Source organism: Tenrec ecaudatus, chromosome 9 (genome assembly GCF_050624435.1).
Source record: "Tenrec ecaudatus isolate mTenEca1 chromosome 9, mTenEca1.hap1, whole genome shotgun sequence".
Taxonomy (NCBI): domain Eukaryota; kingdom Metazoa; phylum Chordata; class Mammalia; order Afrosoricida; family Tenrecidae; genus Tenrec; species Tenrec ecaudatus.
In genome coordinates, this window is record NC_134538.1 from 75,535,516 (window position 1) to 75,556,374 (window position 20,859).

The 20,859-nt window shown below is 45.2% G+C and overlaps 1 protein-coding gene across 1 annotated transcript in view; it reads left to right on the plus strand.

Moving 5' to 3' along the window:
• Positions 1-20,859, plus strand: part of PDE1C (phosphodiesterase 1C) — a 537,043-nt gene that overhangs the window by 113,945 nt on the left and 402,239 nt on the right. Inside the window, exon 3 of the mRNA XM_075557555.1 lies at positions 12,849-13,020. Coding sequence (XP_075413670.1) covers positions 12,849-13,020 — 172 coding nt within the window. The remainder of the gene's footprint in view (positions 1-12,848; positions 13,021-20,859) is intronic.

Consider the following 20,859-nt stretch of genomic DNA (forward strand, 5'->3'; position numbering starts at 1 on the left):
TCCTGCTCTTGGAGGGCTGCTTGTGTCTGAACTGGCATTGGGGGAAAGCATGGGCAGACTTCCCATGTCTCCGGAGGAGGAGGAGTTGGTACTCCTCAGAAGAACCTCCGAGAGATCTGTCTCGTTGGTGTCAGATCCTTGGTGGCCTGGTGGTTGTTGGGGAAGTCTCCCCTGAAGTGAGCCGCCTCCTGTCCCCAATATAGGGAACCTTCTGTGGGATTTGTAGGAACAGTACTGGTTGGGGGAAGGGTAGCCAATTCTGAATGGACTCCCAGGGAGGTTTGCCTCTGCTGCCAGAGCATGTCTGATAGCATGTGGGCTGGGCCTATAGCCTCCACTCAAGATGTCTGCTCCAGATTTCATCTGATCCCGTCACCAGCCCTCAGTGCTGTTTAGCAGAGGCAGCAGGGAGACCCACACTGCTCCCCGGGGAGCTTGCTCCCGTTGGTTGGTTTCAGAGCCCTGAGCGATGGAGTGCACAGAGAAGGGAAAGAGTGCCAACTATGGGAGCAAGCTCCAGTGTGGGGGCCTTCTGTGACAGTTTGTAAGCCTGACAACTAAGAATCCCCAATTTGGGGAGGGAGTACCAAGCCTTGATTGGGCCCCCCGTGCAGGTATGTTTGTTGCTTTCACGGTCTAGTGTTCCCCCACCCTCACCCCCAGCAGATGCTTGGTTGTGGGTGTTACCCCCCTGGTCTGCTCCTTAGCACATCCCCACTGCGTTAGTCAGTATCCCTCAGCACTGACCGAAAGGGGAGCAGACAGGTCTGTCCAGTGGTCCTGAGGCCTCAGCTATGAGGTGCTCCGGGAGGCTAGTGGAGGGCTCCTATGAGAGCAGACGCCACCACACCAGCCTCCTGTGACTATTCACAGTAGGCTGACAACCAACAGGTCCGGGAGGTGCGGCATACCTGAACAGACTCCTGGGGAGGCCTTTCTTGTCTCATGTAGGACAGAAGTTTGGGGTCCTGTCTCTGGATAGGCAGGGCTGGGGTGGTAGGGATGCAGGCTCTTGTTCTAGGGCTGCTTACTCCAGCCACAACAGCCTGAGGCTCAAGTAGCTTTGGGAGGGACATGGCAGAAGAAGTGATTTCCCTCCCTTAGGTGAATCATTGTTGATTCCTGCCTGCCCATAGTTCCCGATGGTCTTCTCGCTCTCCAACTCAAGGTCCCTTAAAGTCAATCTCAGTGTCACCATCATCCCAGAACTGCTTTCTTGCCTTTTCTCAACCCGCTAAACTCACCTTGAATTATTTCTCCTACCCTGCAGCCCGAATTTCCTCCTCAAGGAAGCTTCACAGTGCCTCATGCAAGAGACAGAGAAAAGTCCAGACTCTCCTGATTTACAGACAAAACATGTCTTACTTCTGATGCATAAACTCATCTGTTTCATAGCAGAAATACAGAATATTTCAGTTTACAGTTTCAAACTGAATATTTCAGTTCTCAGAACATTACAGTTTATAGTTTGCTATAAACTATGTGTAGCTTTATTTGCTCCCACGTGAAGTACATGCATCGTGTGATATATCGCACAAACTACAAGAATTTGGGGCAGAAACATTCTGGTGTCGAACACTGTGTTGGTGATTTGATGCTTTGGACCCTAATGCTCTGATGGGAATTACAGCTTCAGTGTGTTTGCTTTGAAGGGTTGATGTGATGATTCAATCCGATGACACAGGCGCAGGGATACTGATAATGCCAAGCACAAAGCAAGCACTAAGCCAGTGTGTGTAACCTTTGACCCTGAGTACCTGTCTCTTGAGTGCTGCGCTTGAGCTCTATGCTGCTACCATAGTTCATGACTTTGGAGGATGGATAATACATCTGGAGGGGGGCAGGGTACCAGAAAAGTCATCTTTGTGATGAGAAGGGAGAGGATTTGCCTCAAGGAGCCAGAGTGAGCCGGAGAGGAACGTGGCATGACATCAAATGAGAGTCAGGGACAAACCAAGTGAGGGAGGACAGCTGGGGTGTGGAGGGGAGCAGGGCGGAGCAGAGGAGAGGCGGGGGCTCAGAAGAGCTTCTCATTTCATGCCCCTGAGCCACATTATTTCTGGTACCCTGAAGGCTTAGTTTCCCTATGATTTTTCTCATTTTTGGGACATTATTGAGAGAGCTTTATTACTGCTCTGTTTCAGCAATTTTACTTCATTTAGTCAGAACCATTTCATGCTCTCAGGTTCTGCTTAAAACACACCAGAGCAGGGTGATCTTTACTTGTCATTTAGTCAGAGCAGACCTTTCCAGTGTCCTGGAGCGTCATCTGTCCAGGTGGACAGTCACAGAACTCTTCCCTACTCTCCCAGAATTCAGGAAGGAGAAGGTTCGATCCAGAGGCCTCACTGACTGGAGTCGGGATGAGCTGCTGCAGGGGCCCATTTGGATGCTGTCAGGGCAGGAGTGAGTAGCAGGTGGGATTTGGGGGTGATCTTTGAGGATACCAGGACTTGTGTGGACACTGTGCTGGAGCCCAGAGAACAACCTCACATCCTCTTGTCTCTCGTTTCTTCGCGCGCTGGCTGCAGTACTTCCTCTGTGCTTCGCCTGAGGAGCACTCTGAAGATCAGGGAATTGCCCCATCCACTTGCATGGGTCGAACACCCCAAGTGGTCACTGTTGTCTGTGGGGGATGACAGCTGGCAGACACACAGTCCTTCCGTTGCTAAGGAGGGTGATTCTGAAAGGCAGCATCTTTCAGCTCCTCAAAGGCCCCCTGTACGACCTAGTCCCAGTTGCCCGCAGTGGTGACAACTCACTATGCCCATGTGTGTCCTCTTTCATTTGCAAGTTCCCTGGGCCCTTTTCTTCGGCTTCCTGGATTCACTTTCAACATAAACTTCCAGCCTAAGTCACAGCTCAGAAGGTGACCTTTGGGAAGAAACTAGGCCACTGTCCTACATGGAAAGTAACTCAGGACGGGCTAAGAAAGACTCCCGTTTCTCTGCTGTCAATCAGTTTAGGATATGGTGATTGCTGTGTTTCTGACAGATCAGGAGGCTGGAAGTCTGGATTCAAGCCACCAATTCCTGAAGAAGGCTCTCTCTCCTCGTCCCTTCTGTTCCTGCTTCCTCGTAGATCTCGACGTGTCTTTGAGTCTCTCACTCCCCTCCTCTCTCTGCTTGCTTACTTAATCTGCCTTTACATCTCAAAAGGAATCCTGGTGGCACTCTAGGTTAGGTGTTGGTCTGCTAACTGCGAGGTCAGTGGTTCAAACCTGCTGGCCTCTCTTTGGGAGAAAGGCGAGGCTCTCTGTACCTTAAAGATTTACTACAGTCTGGGAAACTAGGTGGAGTTTCCAGAGAGGTGACATGTTGGGTAGCTAGCCACAAGGCTACAGTTTATGATGACTGGCCTCTCAGTGGGAGATTTCTATTCCAGCGAGGAGGGACCGTCTCGAAAGCCCACAGAAGCGTTCCTACCCTGTCCTGTACGGTGAATCGGCATCGACTCATGGCAGTGCGTTTGAGTTTGATGAGCCAGAATTGACTCGATGGCAGTAGGACTGAATATATATTTCAAAAGATTGAATCAAGATACTCCCTATACCAGGGGTCCTCAAACTACGGCCCGTGGGCCACATGCGGTCCGCCAAGGACATTTATCCAACCCGCCGGGTGTTTTTGCCCCGTTTGTTTTTTTGCTTCAAAATAAGATATGTGCAGTGTGCATAGGGATTTGTTCATAGTTTTTTTAACTATAGTCTAGCCCTCCAATGGTCTGAGAGACAGTGAACTGGCCCCCTGTTTAAAAAGTTTAAGGACCCCTGCCCTACACCAACCGTACCTCATTAACGTAACAAAGACAGCCAATTGCAACTGCAGGCATAGGGCTTAGCCTTAACTGCATATATTTTAGGGTGGCATAATACAGTCCATAAAACTGGTATTCTTTCCTCCTTCTTCTTAGTATCTCCTGTATTCCCCCCTACTTTTGCTGAAACACTTCTTAATCTTTCACCTTGAAGTTTTATTTTTATACTTTGAAAACTAGCCACAATTAATTCAGCAAGCAGACAGACATCTCTCCAGGGCCTGTCGAATATGCTCACGGGATCACGTTGATAGTTCCTGTTCAGATCTCACACCACTGAGCTCTTTGGGCTCCTCTCCCGGCCCTGTGTGCTCACAGTCTCCTGCAGTGACCGAGCTGCCTCCCAGCACCCTTATTGTATTTGATCAGTGGTTCTAGCCTATAATATAAATTGTCTCCCAGAAAAGTCACCTGGATTCAGAAGAGGCTGGGGAATGAGGCTCATTATTGCTGATGTCAGAGAGATCAGAAAGCAAAGAACACCAGAAAGACATTGACTTGTTGTGTTAGGCCGGACTGCTAGAGAAACAAATCCAGTGACATTCATACATGTGTCAGAAAGAGCTTTATATCATGAAGCTTAATATATCAGGAAGACATCCCAGCCCAGTCCAACTCAAGTCCTAAGTCCAATATTAGTCCATAACTCCCTCTTCAGACTCATGCCACATGCAATGATACAGACTGCAGAGAGATCACAGGCTGGTGGGTGCAAAGTCTTGTGGATCCAATTGCAGCGATTCTAGCAGGTCTCACAGAGGCTCACCAGCAGGAAGGTAAAGGGAGAGTGAGAAGGGGGCTGGTCTCTAGAGAACCATTTATCCTGATCACACACATCAAGTTGTGACCTGATTGACAGGCTAAACTCCACCCATATCTTCTTACAGGTGCCATGTCAGCACAAAAGTCCTGTCACATTTGTGTTTAATTTCCATGCAAAAACATTCGATTATGTGGATCATAACAAATTAGGGATAACATTTTGAAGAATGGTAATTTCAAAACTCGTAACTGTGCTCATGCAGAATTCATACGTAGACAAAGAAGCTACCTTGTGCACAGAATAACTATCAGGCTTTAAATCAGGAAAGATACATGTCAGGGTTGTGTCCTTTCACCACACTTTTCTAATCTTTATGCCAAGCAATTAACACCAGAAGCTGCGTTATGTGAAGAAGAAGAAGGAAGCATGGAGATAGGAGGAAGATTCATAAACAACCAATGCTTTGTTGACGACACACCTTTCCTTGTTGAAAGTGAAAAAAGTCTTGAATTACTGACGAAGATCAAAGACGACAGCCTTTCAAAGTGTAACTCCGCATAACACAAGAATTCTCACCACGGGACCAACAAACAGCATTGTAAGAAATGGGGAAAAGATTTAAAATGATGAAGAATGCTATTTTTTGTGGATCCACAATCAGTGCCCAAGAAGCAGCAGTCATGAAGCCAGATGTCATGTTCCACAGGGACGAACCCCTCCTAAAAACCCCTCTCAGCTGTGGAAAAGTGAAGGTCAGACCAAAGTGTGCCTGAATCAAGTATTTCATTCATTTTTAAAAAACAGTCCTGTTGGCACTTCATCCACACATCATACAATTCGATAACATCCACATATCAATCATACAATTCAATAACAGTTCCCTGATATCAGGAAGGCTTGTAAAATCATCACCACAGCCAATTTTAGAACAGTCTCTTCTTCCTCGCACTCATTGCTATAAGTGTAATTGTTTTTGACCCAAGTATTTTAAATGACCCTGCATGTAAGTGAAAGTTGGGACGCCCCACAGGAATTGACGTATATTGTCTTGGTGAAGAACATTACATGGACCCTGGACTGCTGGGAGGATGACTGTATCTCTCTTAGAGGAAGGCCAGACAGACTCCTCCTTACACGTGTGGATGGTGAGAATGGGCTTCATATACTTTGGGCCTCTTGTCATGTGGGTTCAGTCCCTAGAGAGGGCACCATGCTTGGTAAAGTTGGGAGTCCCTGAAGAAGAGGAAGACCCTAAATGAAATAGATGGACACAGTGGCCTTCATTATGACCTCGAGCATAGAAACATTTGTGAGAATGACCTATGTCCGGCCAATGACAAAACCAGCAATGGGCTTGACAGAACTTAGACAACTATGGACAGGTCACCTATGGAGGGAAATTTCAACGTTACCTGTTCTGTTTGTGTGTGTGCTTAAAATTGCTCTTTCTAACACTTGATCTTAGCCAAAAGGCCGAGAAACGATAAAATTGCTCTTTGTAAGGCTGGACACTCAGAGAATTGTTTTCAAAAGATTCTTGAATTGATTTTTGTTTTGTTTCTGTTATGGTTGTGTTATCAATGTCATATACAGTTAGATTTATTTCTGTTTGTATTTTATTTTTGGGTTTGAAATTTATTCCATTTTAAAGACATTTACACAGTTCAAAGGTAAAAAGGATATGAACATGTGAAGTGTCTCCCATCTCCATCCTACCCTCCCTATTTCCAACCTTGTAGATAGCAGTTTACATTGGCTCAGTAAGTTTGTTTTTCCTTTGGTAAACAATCAAGCAAATACATGTACCTGAAAATACATTTCTGCCCAAATAAGCAGAAGTAAGTACTTGCTCAAGAGACGGGGTAATGTGAATACGCTCGTGAACAAGGGGCTTCAGTCTGTGGTGAAACAGAATGAAAAGATAATGGACCTTTTGCAGCTCCCTCATCTCTTTCTTTCTTTTTTGTTACATCTTGATAATCCCTGCTTATTACTCACAGAGGTTTTCCCCTTTGCAATATTATTCCGGGGACTAGCAATGCATTCTATGAATATGGGATCATTCATGAAACTGACCACTGGCCATAGGATGGCTTCAAGAGGTTTGTGGGGGAAATTCCATGATTATTTTTGTTTAACAGACAGAATCCAATCCATGGTGTTTTAGCTCTTAAGAAGACCACTGTCCCTTACCAGTTTCTGCTTCAGGACAAACTTCCCGTGCCTGCACATCTGTCTTCCCCCATATCTGCTTGCTCACTTGCCCGTTAAATCTCTTAGATGTCTCAAAAGAGACTGATGTATGACACACTGTCCACTAATACTCTCTCACTAATATAACAAAGAAATGAGAGTGTAACTCCCAAGATAGAATTTATACCACGTGTTTTTGGAGGACACAATTCTTCGCATCATGCATAGCACCACAACTTCCCAAAGTATTGCTTTAAAGGATCCAGTGGTTATTATTGACATTCTCCCTTTTATTTATACTTATGTACCTGTTTATCTCGCAAACCATGACTTCAACTGCCGGAGTAGCAGAGTGTGGTGATTTGAAAAGGCCAACAATAGCTTCCGTCCTGTAAGAATTTGGATTCTGTTTTTCTCTTTCCCACGTTTCCTCTCCTTCCAGCTCTTTTGGTCTCTAAGTTTTCTCTCATTTAACTTTATTGAGTTCATTTTCAGTTTATCTGTACAAGGGGTCTTCAAAAGCTCCTGGAGGGAACTCCATTGTCTTCTTAGCCCCAACTTTTTATTGTGAATTGGGTGAAAGTTTACAGAGCAGATCAGTTTTCCATTCAACAATGCATACGCATTTTGTGTCGTGTCATTGATTGCAATTTCCACAGTGTAGCATCACTGGTCTCACTTGCCCATTGTGCTTCCTGCTTCCATTCCTCCTTCTCTTGTAACCGATTTGACCTGTGCTCTTGGGTACATACTGCCCTTTTGATTTCAAAAGGCTGATTATTCTAAGTGTTGGAACCTCCCGGATGTTATTCTTCCTCTTACTGTTTGCCTGCAAATTGAGCCCCGGGGATAAGTTCATTTTCAGAGCAGAACGATGAGTAAGGGCCCACCAATCTCTATCTGACCAGTCAGCTTGGTCTTTTAAAAATGATTCTGAGTTTTGTTCCACATCTTCCTTCCAATCTATCCAAGAACATTCAATATGATCCTTTTCAGAGAAGTTGGTTGTGGTAGCTGCTCTTCTGGTTTCAGGGTCATCGAGACTGATGTTAACGTGATTGGTCAGTTCCTTGGATGCATTATTTCCATGGGTCTAATTTCATTCACTTCTCTTTCCTCCAGACAGAGAGAGACCAATAGCTGCACCTTAGATGATGGCTTCACATGCTTTTGAGACCTCAGTTACTACTCACCAAAGTAGGAAATAGAACATGGTCTTGGGGTATGCCAGTTGACCTTGGTAAATCCTGAAATCGTGGCCTGAACCCCCAGGTCCATCAACTCATCCTTCAAAGTGTTAATGTTTTAGAAGCTTTTATAACTTTGCCCCCTGTGTGTGCTATCATATTCATGAATGTATTTGCAGAAATGGTATGTTCACATGTACAGATATCCTCTGTCAAACATGTGTGTGTATATGTGTCTGTCTATCTATCTATCTATCTATCTATCTATCTATCTATCTATCTATCTATCTATCTATTCATGGGTAGCTATGCTTTCCTTCTCATGCCATTCATTCATGCATCTATTCAGAGATCACTTTTATTGCAGGATTGTGTTCATAATAGTAGTGACTTCTGTTGCCTTTACCCCTGCATTCATTGTTGCCTTTTAGCACTGCCCACTTTCCTGTTGTGTCTATGTACCCTAGTTTGTCTGTGCATTCTCCTAGTAAGGGTGTTCAGTTGTCTCCTTCGTTTTGTCACTGTGAATAGTACTACAATGAACTTGAGTGTGCATAGCACTGTTTGTGTCTTGGGCTTTCTTTATATTTGAGTGCCATTGTTTCTTTTAAAAAATAATTTTATTGGAAGCTTTTACAACAATCCATACATCAGTTGTACTTATGCGGGCATTGTCATTTTAAAAATAATTTATTTCTACTTGAGCCCTTGGTATATATAATTTTTTAAATGCAGATATTTGTTTTACTTTATTATTAGAATTTTATTTAAAGATCATCTTATTGGGGGCTCCTATATAATTCCATTTTTCCTACAAACTTTTTGAAGCCCCCTTTGCTTTGCTGTCCTTGATTAAAGAAGAATGGAGATGATGCTTTCCTGGGTGAATATGTCTATTGCTTCCATGTTGATTAAAGAAGGATGGGAGATGATGCATTCCTGGGTGAATGTGTCTGTTGCTTCCATGTTGATTAAAGAAGGATGGAGATGATGCATTCCTGAGTGAATGTGTCTATTGCTTCCATGTTGATTAAAGAAGGATAGGAGATGATGCATTCATGGGTAAATGTGTCTATTGCTTCCATGGATAGACGCTGGACCTGCACTTTCCTAAGAAGGAGGGGATCCTACTCTTAAAGCAAGTCTTCCCCAAGACCCTCTATGTGGAAAGAGGGCTGGGCCCTGGGGAAAACCCACTATTTTCTGAGGCTCAGTTTCATTACCCAGTTCCCTCCAGTTGCAGCCCATGACGGTCATGGGGTGTCTGTAAGTTCTTGCCCTGCTGCCTCTACTCTCTTCTCCCCCAGAAGAGCTTTCAGAGTCACCTCTTCCACAGGCACTGTTTCTCACACCTCTGTTCCTTAAGGTTCCGATCTTTCTCTACCGCTTGGAGGTGCTGCTGTTTTTTTTTGAAAGGTCCAAGTCAAAACTCATGGTCTTCCTTCCCCTTCAGTTTATTCCTTGTGTTTGAATTATTTTTGGCATTCCCTGGGTTACAAACTAGTGCCATTCCCAACTCTGTCTGGGCTGGCTAGAGCAGGTGCAGTTCTTCTTTAGCCTCCTGTGAGCCTGGTGAGGCTGCAGGTCAGGCACTGGACTGCTAACCTTGAGGCTGGTGATTCTCCATGGGCGAAGGATGCGGATGTTTCCTCCCAAACATGTTTGCAGCTTCTACACAGGGTCACTACGAGTTGGAATCCATTCAGTGGCAAGGGGTTAGCTTTGGCTTTGGATCAGTGCGAGAAAAGGCTCAGCATCTTTTCAAGGACTTGAAAGCGCTTGTGCAGCAAGCAAAAGGGATAGTAATGAAGAATGTGTTGCAAGGAGTTGTTTGTTCAGTCATTTCAGAGTCAAGGAAAATCCCCATCCAGACAAGTTGGAGTTGTCCGTAAGTCTGACATTCATAACCTGGGGTCTACCCAGATTTGTCCTTTTAAGATAATCTAATTCTCCTTTCTGAATTATCTACTTCAGAAACAGATAACACTTACTAAATGATGAGTCCAACTTTAACTACTATATATATATATATTTGTGTTCTTGTGGTAAAATTAGGTGCCTCGCCTGATATTCGGGTCAGCGTATACTCGATAATATACGGTATTTGTCTTCCTTATGCCTGGCCATCTGCCCTTTCTCCCACTCAATAAACCTTCTCTCAACTTCTAACAGACGCCTTCCCCAGCCACTCTCAACCCTCACAATGCCATTGTTCTGCTCTCCCCAGCAGCAAACTAGGCGTTGTCAAGCAGACCTATCTGCTAAGAAACTGCAAACCAATATCTTTCCAAACTAGTAGTCATGGCACCTGCCTCTTCAACCTCATGTTTCACTATGACTGATCTCTTTCTGCATGGATGGTCCTGCCGTGACCATGCAGACGTGAGCATGCCCCCACTGTCAGAGGAATTCTAGTTCATGAAGGGGAGAAGTGTAAAGAAAGACTACACAGTAGGGCTTGGCTTCTCGAGATAGGACGCAGGATTGAGTTAGCTACCAGGAAGGTTCCCCCCCCCTTCTACGTTTAATGTAAATTAGGTGAAGGTTTACAGAGAAGATAATCAGTTTATATTCAACAATCCATGCCCATTTGTCTCACTGAATCCATCACAATCCCTTCATGGTGCTGCTATTTGTCTCATGTCTCCCTTGTGTTTCCTGCTTCTGTCCCTCCTCCTTTCCTAACCCTCTGTGCTTGGTCTGTGGTCGGTGCTGCCCTCTTGATATTCACTGTTGCTTATGCTAGCACCGGGGTGAGTTTGGTGGCTCTAGACTTGAAGAGTGACTAAGGACCCTAGTTTTGAAGGGGTGGCTCCACCAGTCTCTTTCCAACTAGTAGGCCTGGTCTTTTATATGGGTTTTGTCCCCCCAACCCACCCATATTCTCCCTTGTTTGCAGGAATTTCTGATATGATCCTTCTGAGAGCAGTTGGCAGTGGTAGCCAGGCACCGTCTGGTTCTTCTGGTCTCAGGGTCGTGGAGGCTGTGGTTTGCATGGTCCATTAGTCCATTAGACTGAATATTTCCATCTGTCTGTTGGTTTGCATCATTCTTCTTTCATTTGGATGGGGAGACACCAATAGTTTCTCCTTCGATGGATGTTCAAAAGCTTTTAAGACCCTGGTCAATACCCAGGAGAGTTTTCTTTCCTTCTTTGAAGGAGCTAGAGCTTGAGTTGGCTAGACTGAGAAGCAGTAGGTGCTCTTCAAACTTAACCAGGCGGCAGAGTTGGGGCAGGGATTAGTTCAAGACATTCCTATATGTCACTGTAACATCTCACAACTTCCTGAATTTTCCTATTGACTTAGAAAAGCAATGAACATTTGGATTCATGTTTTCAGGCAACTGAAACTTCCTCAACTCGTTTAGAAAAACAAAATCTATGTAGCAGCATTTTGAGCAGTAAGTCATAAAATTGAACAGCTGTGAGTGAAGGTCTATCTGAGAATGATTACATCAGCAAGTTACATGCTCTCAGACTGAAATGAGAGAGAGAGAGAGATTGAATACATTGTAAGTCAGGATTAACTGAAGTCCATACTTTGCCAGATTTCCTTACTTTTTACTTAGTAGTATCCTTTTTCTACCCCAGGACCCCATCCAGGCTATTATATCACATTTCCTTGTTGTGTGTCTTTGGGTCTACTTGGCTGTGACAGGATCTCAGATGTTCTTGGTTTTGATAACCTTGGCAGGACCCTTTGAGGAACGCTGGTCAAGTGTTTTGTATAATGTCCGTCAAGTGGGATTTGTCTGGTGTTCCCCCATGCCCGTTGTTGTGTGCCACCAAGTAGATTTCCACTTCAGTGACCCTATAGAATGGCATAGGACTGTCCCCTAAGGTTTCCTAAACTGTAAATTTTTTTTCTTGTGTGTGTATGTGTGGGCATGTGTGTTTTGTTTATCAGTGTTTACTGTGGCTGTTGTTGAGGTGAGAAGCCCTGGTGGTGTGGGGGAGCTGCCAATGGAAAGGTAGCAGTTCAAACCCATCAATCTTTCTGAAAGATGAAAACCAGGATGTCCCCTCCTGAAAAGACTGAGAGTCTTGGAAACCCAAAAGAGATGTTCCTCTGTTCTCCAAGGACACTCTGAATCAGAATTGACCTGATGACAGAGGGGGTTGGTGCTAGCTGCCGTCAAGTGGGCCCAGTAGGCTGTACATCTTACAGGAGTGGATGACCAGTGTCTCTCTCATGGAGCAGCTAGTGGGTTCCAACCAGACTTAGTAGCTGAGCACCTGGCCATCGTACCACCAGGGGATGAGGGGTGACACGTTTGTGGAGTGACGTCTATGGAGGTCAAGTGCCCTTCTCATTCATCACACTGTGTCAAAGGTAGATGCTACCACCACGATGTGTCACTGTTGACCTTGACGTTGATCACCAGCTTGATGAGGCTCTTTGACACCATTTCCACTTGACGCCTGCCTTAAATGTTCATCTCATGTATTTGAAGTGATTGTAAAGCAGCCTATGAATAAACATGCAGAGCCTTTTTCCTTGAATCTTGATGCTGCAGAAAAATGAACCTACGTGTTAGTTCTCATAGCAGACACAGCCTGGGCATCTTCCCTGGGAGTTCTTTGTATGCCTTCCAGTGGTCGGTACATGTCCAAGTCACTCGCTCATGGTCTGTCAAGAGTGTGGGGTTGGGTCAACACTTCCATGGGATGGATTTATCATACATGTCATGAGCCAGATATTCACAGCGTGTTTTTCTGCCTATAGACCGAGAACTCCTCTTACTCTTTAAGGCTTCTGTAATGCTCAGATGTTGGTGGAGACCATGAGACGTGAATACCTGTCCTTGCTTGGGAAAAACCCTAAGTTGAGGAAGACAGGAGGTCCGTTGGGGACTCACCGGCACACCTTTTGTACTTCATTTCGCAGGGTCAAAGTCACAGAACTGTCTGTGGAACTCCCTCATCGATGGACTCACCGGGAATGTGAAGGAAAAGCCACGGCCAACGATTGTCCATGACCCCCGGCCCCCAGAAGAAATCCTAGCAGATGAGCTGCCCCAGCTCGACAGCCCCGAAGCCTTGGTGAAGACGTCTTTCAGGTTTGGTGGATTGCAACTCAGTTTGTTCCTGGTTTTTGCTCGTTTACGGCGTTGTTTCGGTCCACTTGGCTGCATGGGCAGCAAATTACCTCATATCTTTGAGCGGAGTAAATTAGAATTGATGAAGGATGTTGGAATTCACGCTAGCTGGGCTTCTGGCTGGATTTCCTGTATTCAGTGAAGATCACGTCAGTAGTTAAGTTGCTGTTGGTATTTAATTGGTATTGGCATTTAAATGCTGAGGCGAAGGATTTACTGATGTTGGCAATTTGAATTGGATTAATGAGTCTTTTGCTTCAAAGGCGGATGACGCGTAGAGATAAGTGCACAGAGGGAGGAAAAAACCCAACCCGTGGTGGGGATGAATTCAGCTCTGTGCCTTTAGAATGGTTACCGGAGGAGATGTCTGGTTGGAAAAGCTGTTAGCTGCTGTCTTTCAAAACGAAGTGAGAATCGTTGTGTGTCTGTGTCCCCCCCAACCCCCCAACTCTGGCCAGGTGTCTACTCTGTTCTTGTTCATTATTTAATCTTATGCCGTCCTGTATGTTTTCCTTTTTCTTCTGCGTCATGCTCCTTTCCATCATAACGTGGTCCCTGCCCTTCTCATCCGTGACCCACAGTAGATAAAGCCAGTCTGGCTACGGAGTTGATGGTCAAAGGCGATTCCCCACCTCCTTTGGGAGTGGATCTCTCAGACTCACTTCTCAGGTCCGTGGTACTACTGATGTTGGAGATGATAATTTAGTGACTTTGCCAGGCTGCCCTCTTCCCTTCCTGATTTTACACACGAGACCTTGCCTTACACGACACACACTCATACTCCGCATGCGGCGAGGATAGCACACAACGCTAGCTTTTCTCGCCCCTGGATCAGTAATTCAGACACCGAGGCGTGGCATCCATGAGATCCATTTGAGAGATGGACTCGGTTTGCATCAAGGGGATGTGTGTCACCGTTCAGGACCAGCCATTGCCCGTGTGAAGGTTCTTAAAGGCGAGAACATAGCAGATGGGTCTGAGAAGGAGTGAGCGCAGGGGGTTGGGTTTCTTGGTATACCGCGAGCGATGCACGTGCTGCCGGCAACCTTCTTACTCTGAGGAAGGGTTTGGTTACTGTGCTGTCAGCTTTGAAATAAAGTCAAAGTCTACCCACCTGGCAGGGCACATCCTATGTTGGACTCTCTGCAAATGGTGGTGGTGAAAGAGTGGGGGCATCCTGGCTGGGTCCCCAGGTTGGCTCTCTCGTGGAGCCAGTCTGTTTCCAGGCAGTGGTCTCGTGGCTGCAGCTCCTATCCCAAACAATGCTCATTGTCTTCCTCCGGGACCAGCTGAGGAGCTCCTCTCCCGGAGGGACACTCTCGTTTGGTTGCCTGACTCCGTTAGCACCATCCTTCTCTTTGCCTTGCTCCGTGTGCGTTCACCAGAGAATGTGTCGATGGCCATGGACTTCATTGACCGGCTAGTTTGAGCCTGTAGCAATGTCTTAGTTCCAGAAAGAGACTGACTTTAAATTGTTGAAACCCAGGCCCCGTGCGGTAGGAAGGACACAGCGGTTGCCCTTACGCCCACCCCTGAGCAATTGAAGGTAGCGATCCACTGGCCATAGTCACTTCCTGCGTCTCAACCTGGGACTCTGGCAGATGACGGATAGTGAGAAGGCCAGAAACCCCCACAGCAACGTGGAAGACCATGGACTTAAAGAAACCCAGAGACGTTTATCAATTAATCGTACTGTTTGTGAATTTGTATAAACAATAACAAAGAGCCTCTTAAAACGTGTATCTTCCTCACAGCGAAAGGTTGAACTAGATATTTACGTAACAAAAGAGGAAATATGAAGTAGGTTTTTGAGGGGGGAAAATGTAACTTACTGATTGGGTGTCTTAATAGAATCATGTGCTATTTAGAACACATCCTTTCTTCCAAAGAAGAGAGTTGATTTTGAAGGTCATGTTGGTTGGGGCAAAGCACTTAAGATGCAAGGGCCTAGTTACTGATCCAGACATAAATAGATTCAAGCAGAGTCAAGTTCACGCTTGTAATAATGTCACTTCTGGGGGGGTCTACATGCTTCTTGAATTGTGAAGAGAGGAATGGACTCATACCTGATTTTTTATAATCATTTTATTGGGGGCTCATACAACTCTTATCACAATCCATACATACATCAATTGTGTAAAGCACAGTTATACATTCGTTGTCCTCATCATTCTCAAAACATTTGTTTTCCACTTGCGTTCTTGGAATCAGCTCCTCATTTTTCATTTTTTCCTTCCCTCCCCGCCCCCCTTCCCTCATGAACCCTTGATAATTTATCAATTATTATTATTTTATCATGTCTTACACTCCCCGACGTCTCCCTTTACCCACTTTTCTGTTGTCCATCTCCCAGGGAGGAGGTTATATGTAGATCCTTATAATTGGTTTCCCCCTTCTACCCTCCCTCCCTTCCACCCTTCTGGTATCACCACTCTCACTACTGGTCCTGAGGTATTCATCTGTCCTGGATTCCCTGTGTTTCCATTTCCTATCTGTACCACTGTGCATCCTCTGGTCTAACCAGGTTTGTAAGGTAGAATTGGAATCATGATGATGGTGAGGAAGGAAGCATTTAAAAATTAGAGGAAAGTTGTGTGTTTCATCATGCTACACTGCACCACTAGTGACTCATCTCCTCCCTGCTACCCTTCTGCAAAGGGATGTCCAGTTGTCTACATATGGGCATTGGGTCCCCATCCCGCACTCCCCCTCATTAACGATGATATGATTTTTTGTTCTTTGGCGCTTGATACCTGGTCCCTCCAATCCCTCGTGATCACACAGGCTGGTGTGCTTCTTCCATGTGGGCTTTGTTGCTTCTGGGCTAGATGGCCGCTTGTTTACCTTCAATCCTTTAAGATCCCAGGCACTATATCTATTGATAGCCGGGCAGCATCAGCTTTCTTCACCACGTTTGCTTATGCACACATTTGTCTTCAGTGATCGTGTTGGGAAGGTGGGTATCATGGAATGTCCGTTTAGTTGAGAAACTACTCTCCTCTCCTCTCCTCTCCTCTCTCCTTCTTTTCCTTGCAGGGGCTCTTCTTGGTCGTATCTGTTGTTTTTTCCTAAAACCTGGACTTCGAGCCACCACAGTGATAATGTTGATCATCAACAAGGAAGGGCACAGAGGCTTAGTTCTACTTTTTCCTCAGAAGTCTTTCCTATTTCATTGCCAATACGTGTAGGCAAGTATATACACAACTGATGGCAGGATAAAGAGTCCACACTTGCTTTATGCTTGAGTAACTTTCCATTCAAGTTCTTTCTAGATCAAATGGACAGTCTGCCCTAAAGGTACATTTTGGTCTCCTTTCTCACAGGTAGGCAGTGTTTATACATTTATAAATGGTAGGCCTCCCCCCAGCCCCCCCAAAAACGTTTCAAAAGTTCTTTTTTTTTCAAAGTTCCACAGGCTTCCTGTTAGAACAATAAAAGAGCGACTCTTCTTAGATTACCAGGCATGATCGCAGTGGGACAAGGAGGATACCCTTTGTGGAGAGGAAGAAACTGGCCCAGAGAGGTGTCTGAGAGAGGTCACACGTAAGCTAATGAGGACAAGCGCAGCAGATTGGTGGTCCCGAGTGCCTGCAGCAAGGGGCCGGGGGGTGGAGTGGTTTCCACAATGGGCTGCGTCTCAGTGATGGTGTGAGGTTTTGGCTTTGAGAGGCAGCAGCATGGGGTAGCTTGACTAGAATTTGGGTTCTACCTAATCTCTATTTGGATCCCACGCCGATAAAGAATATAATCGATAGGCACAAAGAAAGAGTGTGCTTGTGATACAAATACACCTTATGAGTCCCTGCCTTCTAACCAGATAGTCACCTCAAGGCTGGTCCTGCAAACCTCTGGGATTACCATGGGTGGTCAGCATGTCTATTGACATTATGTTATGTCTAGTTACCCATCATGGTAGAGGATGTGGCCAAAAGTTCAAGTCTGACATGCAGCTTTAGAATGGAAGATTCTGGCAAGTTAGACACCGCTTCTCTTCCACCAGGGCTATGTGTTGAGGTGGGTGCAGAGGCCCTCTCTGTGATGGGAGGCCCGCTGTCGTCTCTTCCTTTCCCATGCTGTGGTAACGTGGCCAATGTCTTGAAGAAGAGACTTTAGCAGAAGTGTAGGAGGAAGTTGCTAAGGCTTGGAGGGAAAGTTCTCTTTATTCCTGCCTGAATCCAAATCCCAATTATGGTCCCTGGAGGGGAATACACATCAGTGATCCGGTGGATTGTAGACCTTGTCTTTATCATCCAGGAGAGGGATCACCGTTTATTTTTTTGCTTTTTATTTTATTTCTTTCAAAGTCATTTTATTAGGAGCTAATGTAGACACCATACCATTCCAAAGTTCAATCATCTCAAGCAGTGTTGTACAATTTTTACCACAACCAATTTCAAAACATTTTCTTCCTTGATACCTGCTCTCCTTTACAGCCCCCCTCCTCCACCGTACCCCCAGTAACCCTTACTCTAGTTCTTGTCTCTATAGTCACCTATCCTGGATTTCATACTGAAAAACATAGAACTATACAAAACAGAGAGCCCAGAAGGCCACCAACGATGACGACATTTAACAGAGACAAACTCCAATACCGAAAAAACCAAAACAAAACCAACAGAAAATATTTTAAAAACCAAGATCTCGCGCAAAGTGGATCAAAAGGAAGATTAAATGACAAAATTTTAACATTCAAGTCCGATGGATCATTTTAACCTACTATTGTGGTCTCTCCATTACCCTCCGGCTGATGTCCAGGCTACGTGACATGGGTCATTCTAAGTAGGGCCGTTATTCAGATAGGAAGACTCAACCTCCAATGTCACAGTTCTGACACTGTGCTCTAGTCCCAGCTCTGAGACTGCCAGCAGATTGCTTCGTCGCATAGAAGCTCTGCTCCTTTTGACTGTCAGCACGGAGAGTTGGCCCAGGACCATGGTTCTCAAACTTGATTGGGCATCGCCATCACTTGAAGCGCTCGTTAAAACAAATCTTTCCAACATCTGGGCAAGAATTTGAGTCTCTAACAAGATCCTGGAGGTGCTGCTGCTTCTGGTCCAGGGTCCCACTCAGAGAACCACTGGACTAGATGATATTTAATAACCCTTTGGGCTCTAAATTTTTTGTGTGTGGGTATTATTTTAAACTCTAAAATAAGAAGTGCCTATGACTGAAAATGCGTGGAAATGCAGAAACATATAGAATTATCTTAATGGCATCACCTAAAAAATCACAAACTACTTTGAGATACATACACTACTGTTCACAATATCACCTTCATACAGTTGGAAAACATTACACGTATTTTGTAACCTGATTTTTTCACTTAGCATTTTAAGAATACTACTCTCCTTTATCATTAAATAATAAAATTATTTTTCCTAGCATCTAGGTTTTTTTCTCCTGTGATCATTTGAGCAGGGCATTTACCGCACGTGGCCTGAGTCTGCTCACTCGGGAGAGAAGGAAAGCTCTGCTAGGGTAGTTGGGCGCGTCGGACGGGGTCAAGTTCACGAACGAGAGGAGCACAGTGTCAGGAACCTGGAGTGTGTTCAGTTAGAATCAGTTTCAGTTTCTACTCAGCACTTGCTAGCAACCTCAGTTGTGTGCCCTGGGGCATGTGGACATGTTTACACACTCATGTGCACATGGTCATAGAATTAGACTTGAGCTTTGAGGCTCAAGGTGGAGGTGCCATAGGCCCCGAGAGCTCACTGACCCTTTGGACTGTAGAATCTACTCTAAAACCTGAGATTTTATAAAGAAGAAGGTGGGAACAGAATCAAAAGGAAAAGGCTTTCATGTCTGGAAAGTAGACCCCCTCCCCCCAGAACTTTACCCAGGTGGCTCTTTTCCTTATTCTTCATGTCCTGTCCCTTTGAACCTGTTGTCCAGGTTTTTCTTAGGACATCTCAGACTCAATCTGGGAAGACAGCCAAGTCCAGCCAGTCTGGTGAGTGACGAGAATCTCACTATCTGCCTCTAGAGGACGCAAGAGGGCCATTCTCCAGTCTCCACTGTGCACAGGTGTAGAGGTGGGACCAGCTCAGGACTCAACCCAAAGTCAAACAGACCAGCACTTGTTGAGCAGCTGCTGTGTGCCAGACGCACTGCCTCTCCATTTGTGCAGCGTGCTTCCCACCCCACACGCCTGCCAAGGGGAATATTGCTATCTCACTTAGACTGATGAGGAGACTCAGGCTCAGAGCAGGTCAGAGACTTGCCCAAAGCCACCCAGCAGGTGACAGAGCTGGAGATTTCAACACAGTCCACCTGGCTTTAAACCATGGCCTTGCCACCAGTTTCTATTGGCCACTGTGTTCCCTTGGCTTTCATGGGCTGGGTTTGCCTTGTCCACAGGCGGGCTGTACTAGCTCAGGGGTGCTTCCCTTGTGAGACTGCCTCTTTTCTATTGGACTGGTTTGTTGTTTTCGGTCCAGATTGTTTTTGTTTTTTCTTTCAACAAAAATTGTATTGGCATGTAATCACATATCATACACATTAACCATCCAATAATACTACAAAGCATTGAGCAATCACCACCACAATCAATTTAAGGACTTTTTCTTCTCATACGTGTTGTTAGCTCCTTATCCCGCTCCCCCTGCCATGCCCCTCGGTACCGTATAAACTCGAGTATAAGCCAAATTTTTCAGCACATTTTAAATGCAGTTTTTGTGGTAAAATTAGGTGCCTCGGCTGATATTCAGGTCAGTTTATACTCGAGTATATACGGTAATTATTAATCCAGTTATTGCCTCTATACACGTACATATCCTGGCTTTCATGCACAGAAAACCATACCACACACAATCCAGACACCAGCCGTGTTTTCCACAGATTGTAAGTAATAAAATCCAAAGGAGGAAATGGTATCAGAGCTTAGGTTGTGAGCACCCAATTTGTAGAAGGCTATGAAGAGCAGTGGGAGCCCCAAATCCACCTGCAGATCCCCACATGGATTCAGCCCCAGTGACTCCCCTCTGACCGCAGTCTAGGCATGCACGTGGCCTTGTGCTTGGACAGAGAGCTCTGTGAAGTCAATTATGGCAGATGTAGTCAGGTTAAAATGTAACACCTTATAGCTGTTCTTTTTCTAGAATATATATATATATATATATATATATATGGTTGGTTATTAAGCATCTTGCTTATAAGGTTAGCCTGAGACACTTTGTTCAGTGTCTTGCTAAGATTCACACAAGCACACACACATCACCCTCTTCTAGCATCCTTTCATGTGGAATTCCGACCACAGTACTGAAATCTGGCATGCTTTTGAAACTCAGAATGTGAAATGCCCAGCGGATGTACAGATTTATCAAGAGGCCTGGTCCCTCCTCAGAGCACACCATGTCCCAGCACTCCACAGCTCCCCTCGACAGCAAAGTCAGCATGTGTGGGCAATTATACAGCGTCAACATGACGTAATAGATTTTCATATTAGAGTTACTTTACCTTATATATACATTTCCTCAACATCGTCATTATTATTATTTTCTGTCTTGGTTTAGTACCTCAGTTTCTTTTTAAAAAATCATTTTATTGGGGGCTCATACAATTCTTATCACAATCCCTACATACATACATCCATTGTGTCAAACACATATGTACATTTGTTGCCATCATCATTCTCAAAACATGTGCCGTCTACTTGAGCCCTTAATATTGGCTGCTCATTTTCCCCCTTCCCTTCCCACTCTCCCCTCCCTCATGAACCCTTCATAATTCATAAATTATTATTATTATTATGTCATATGTTACACTGTCTGACATCTCCCCCTGCCCTCTTTTCTGCTGTCC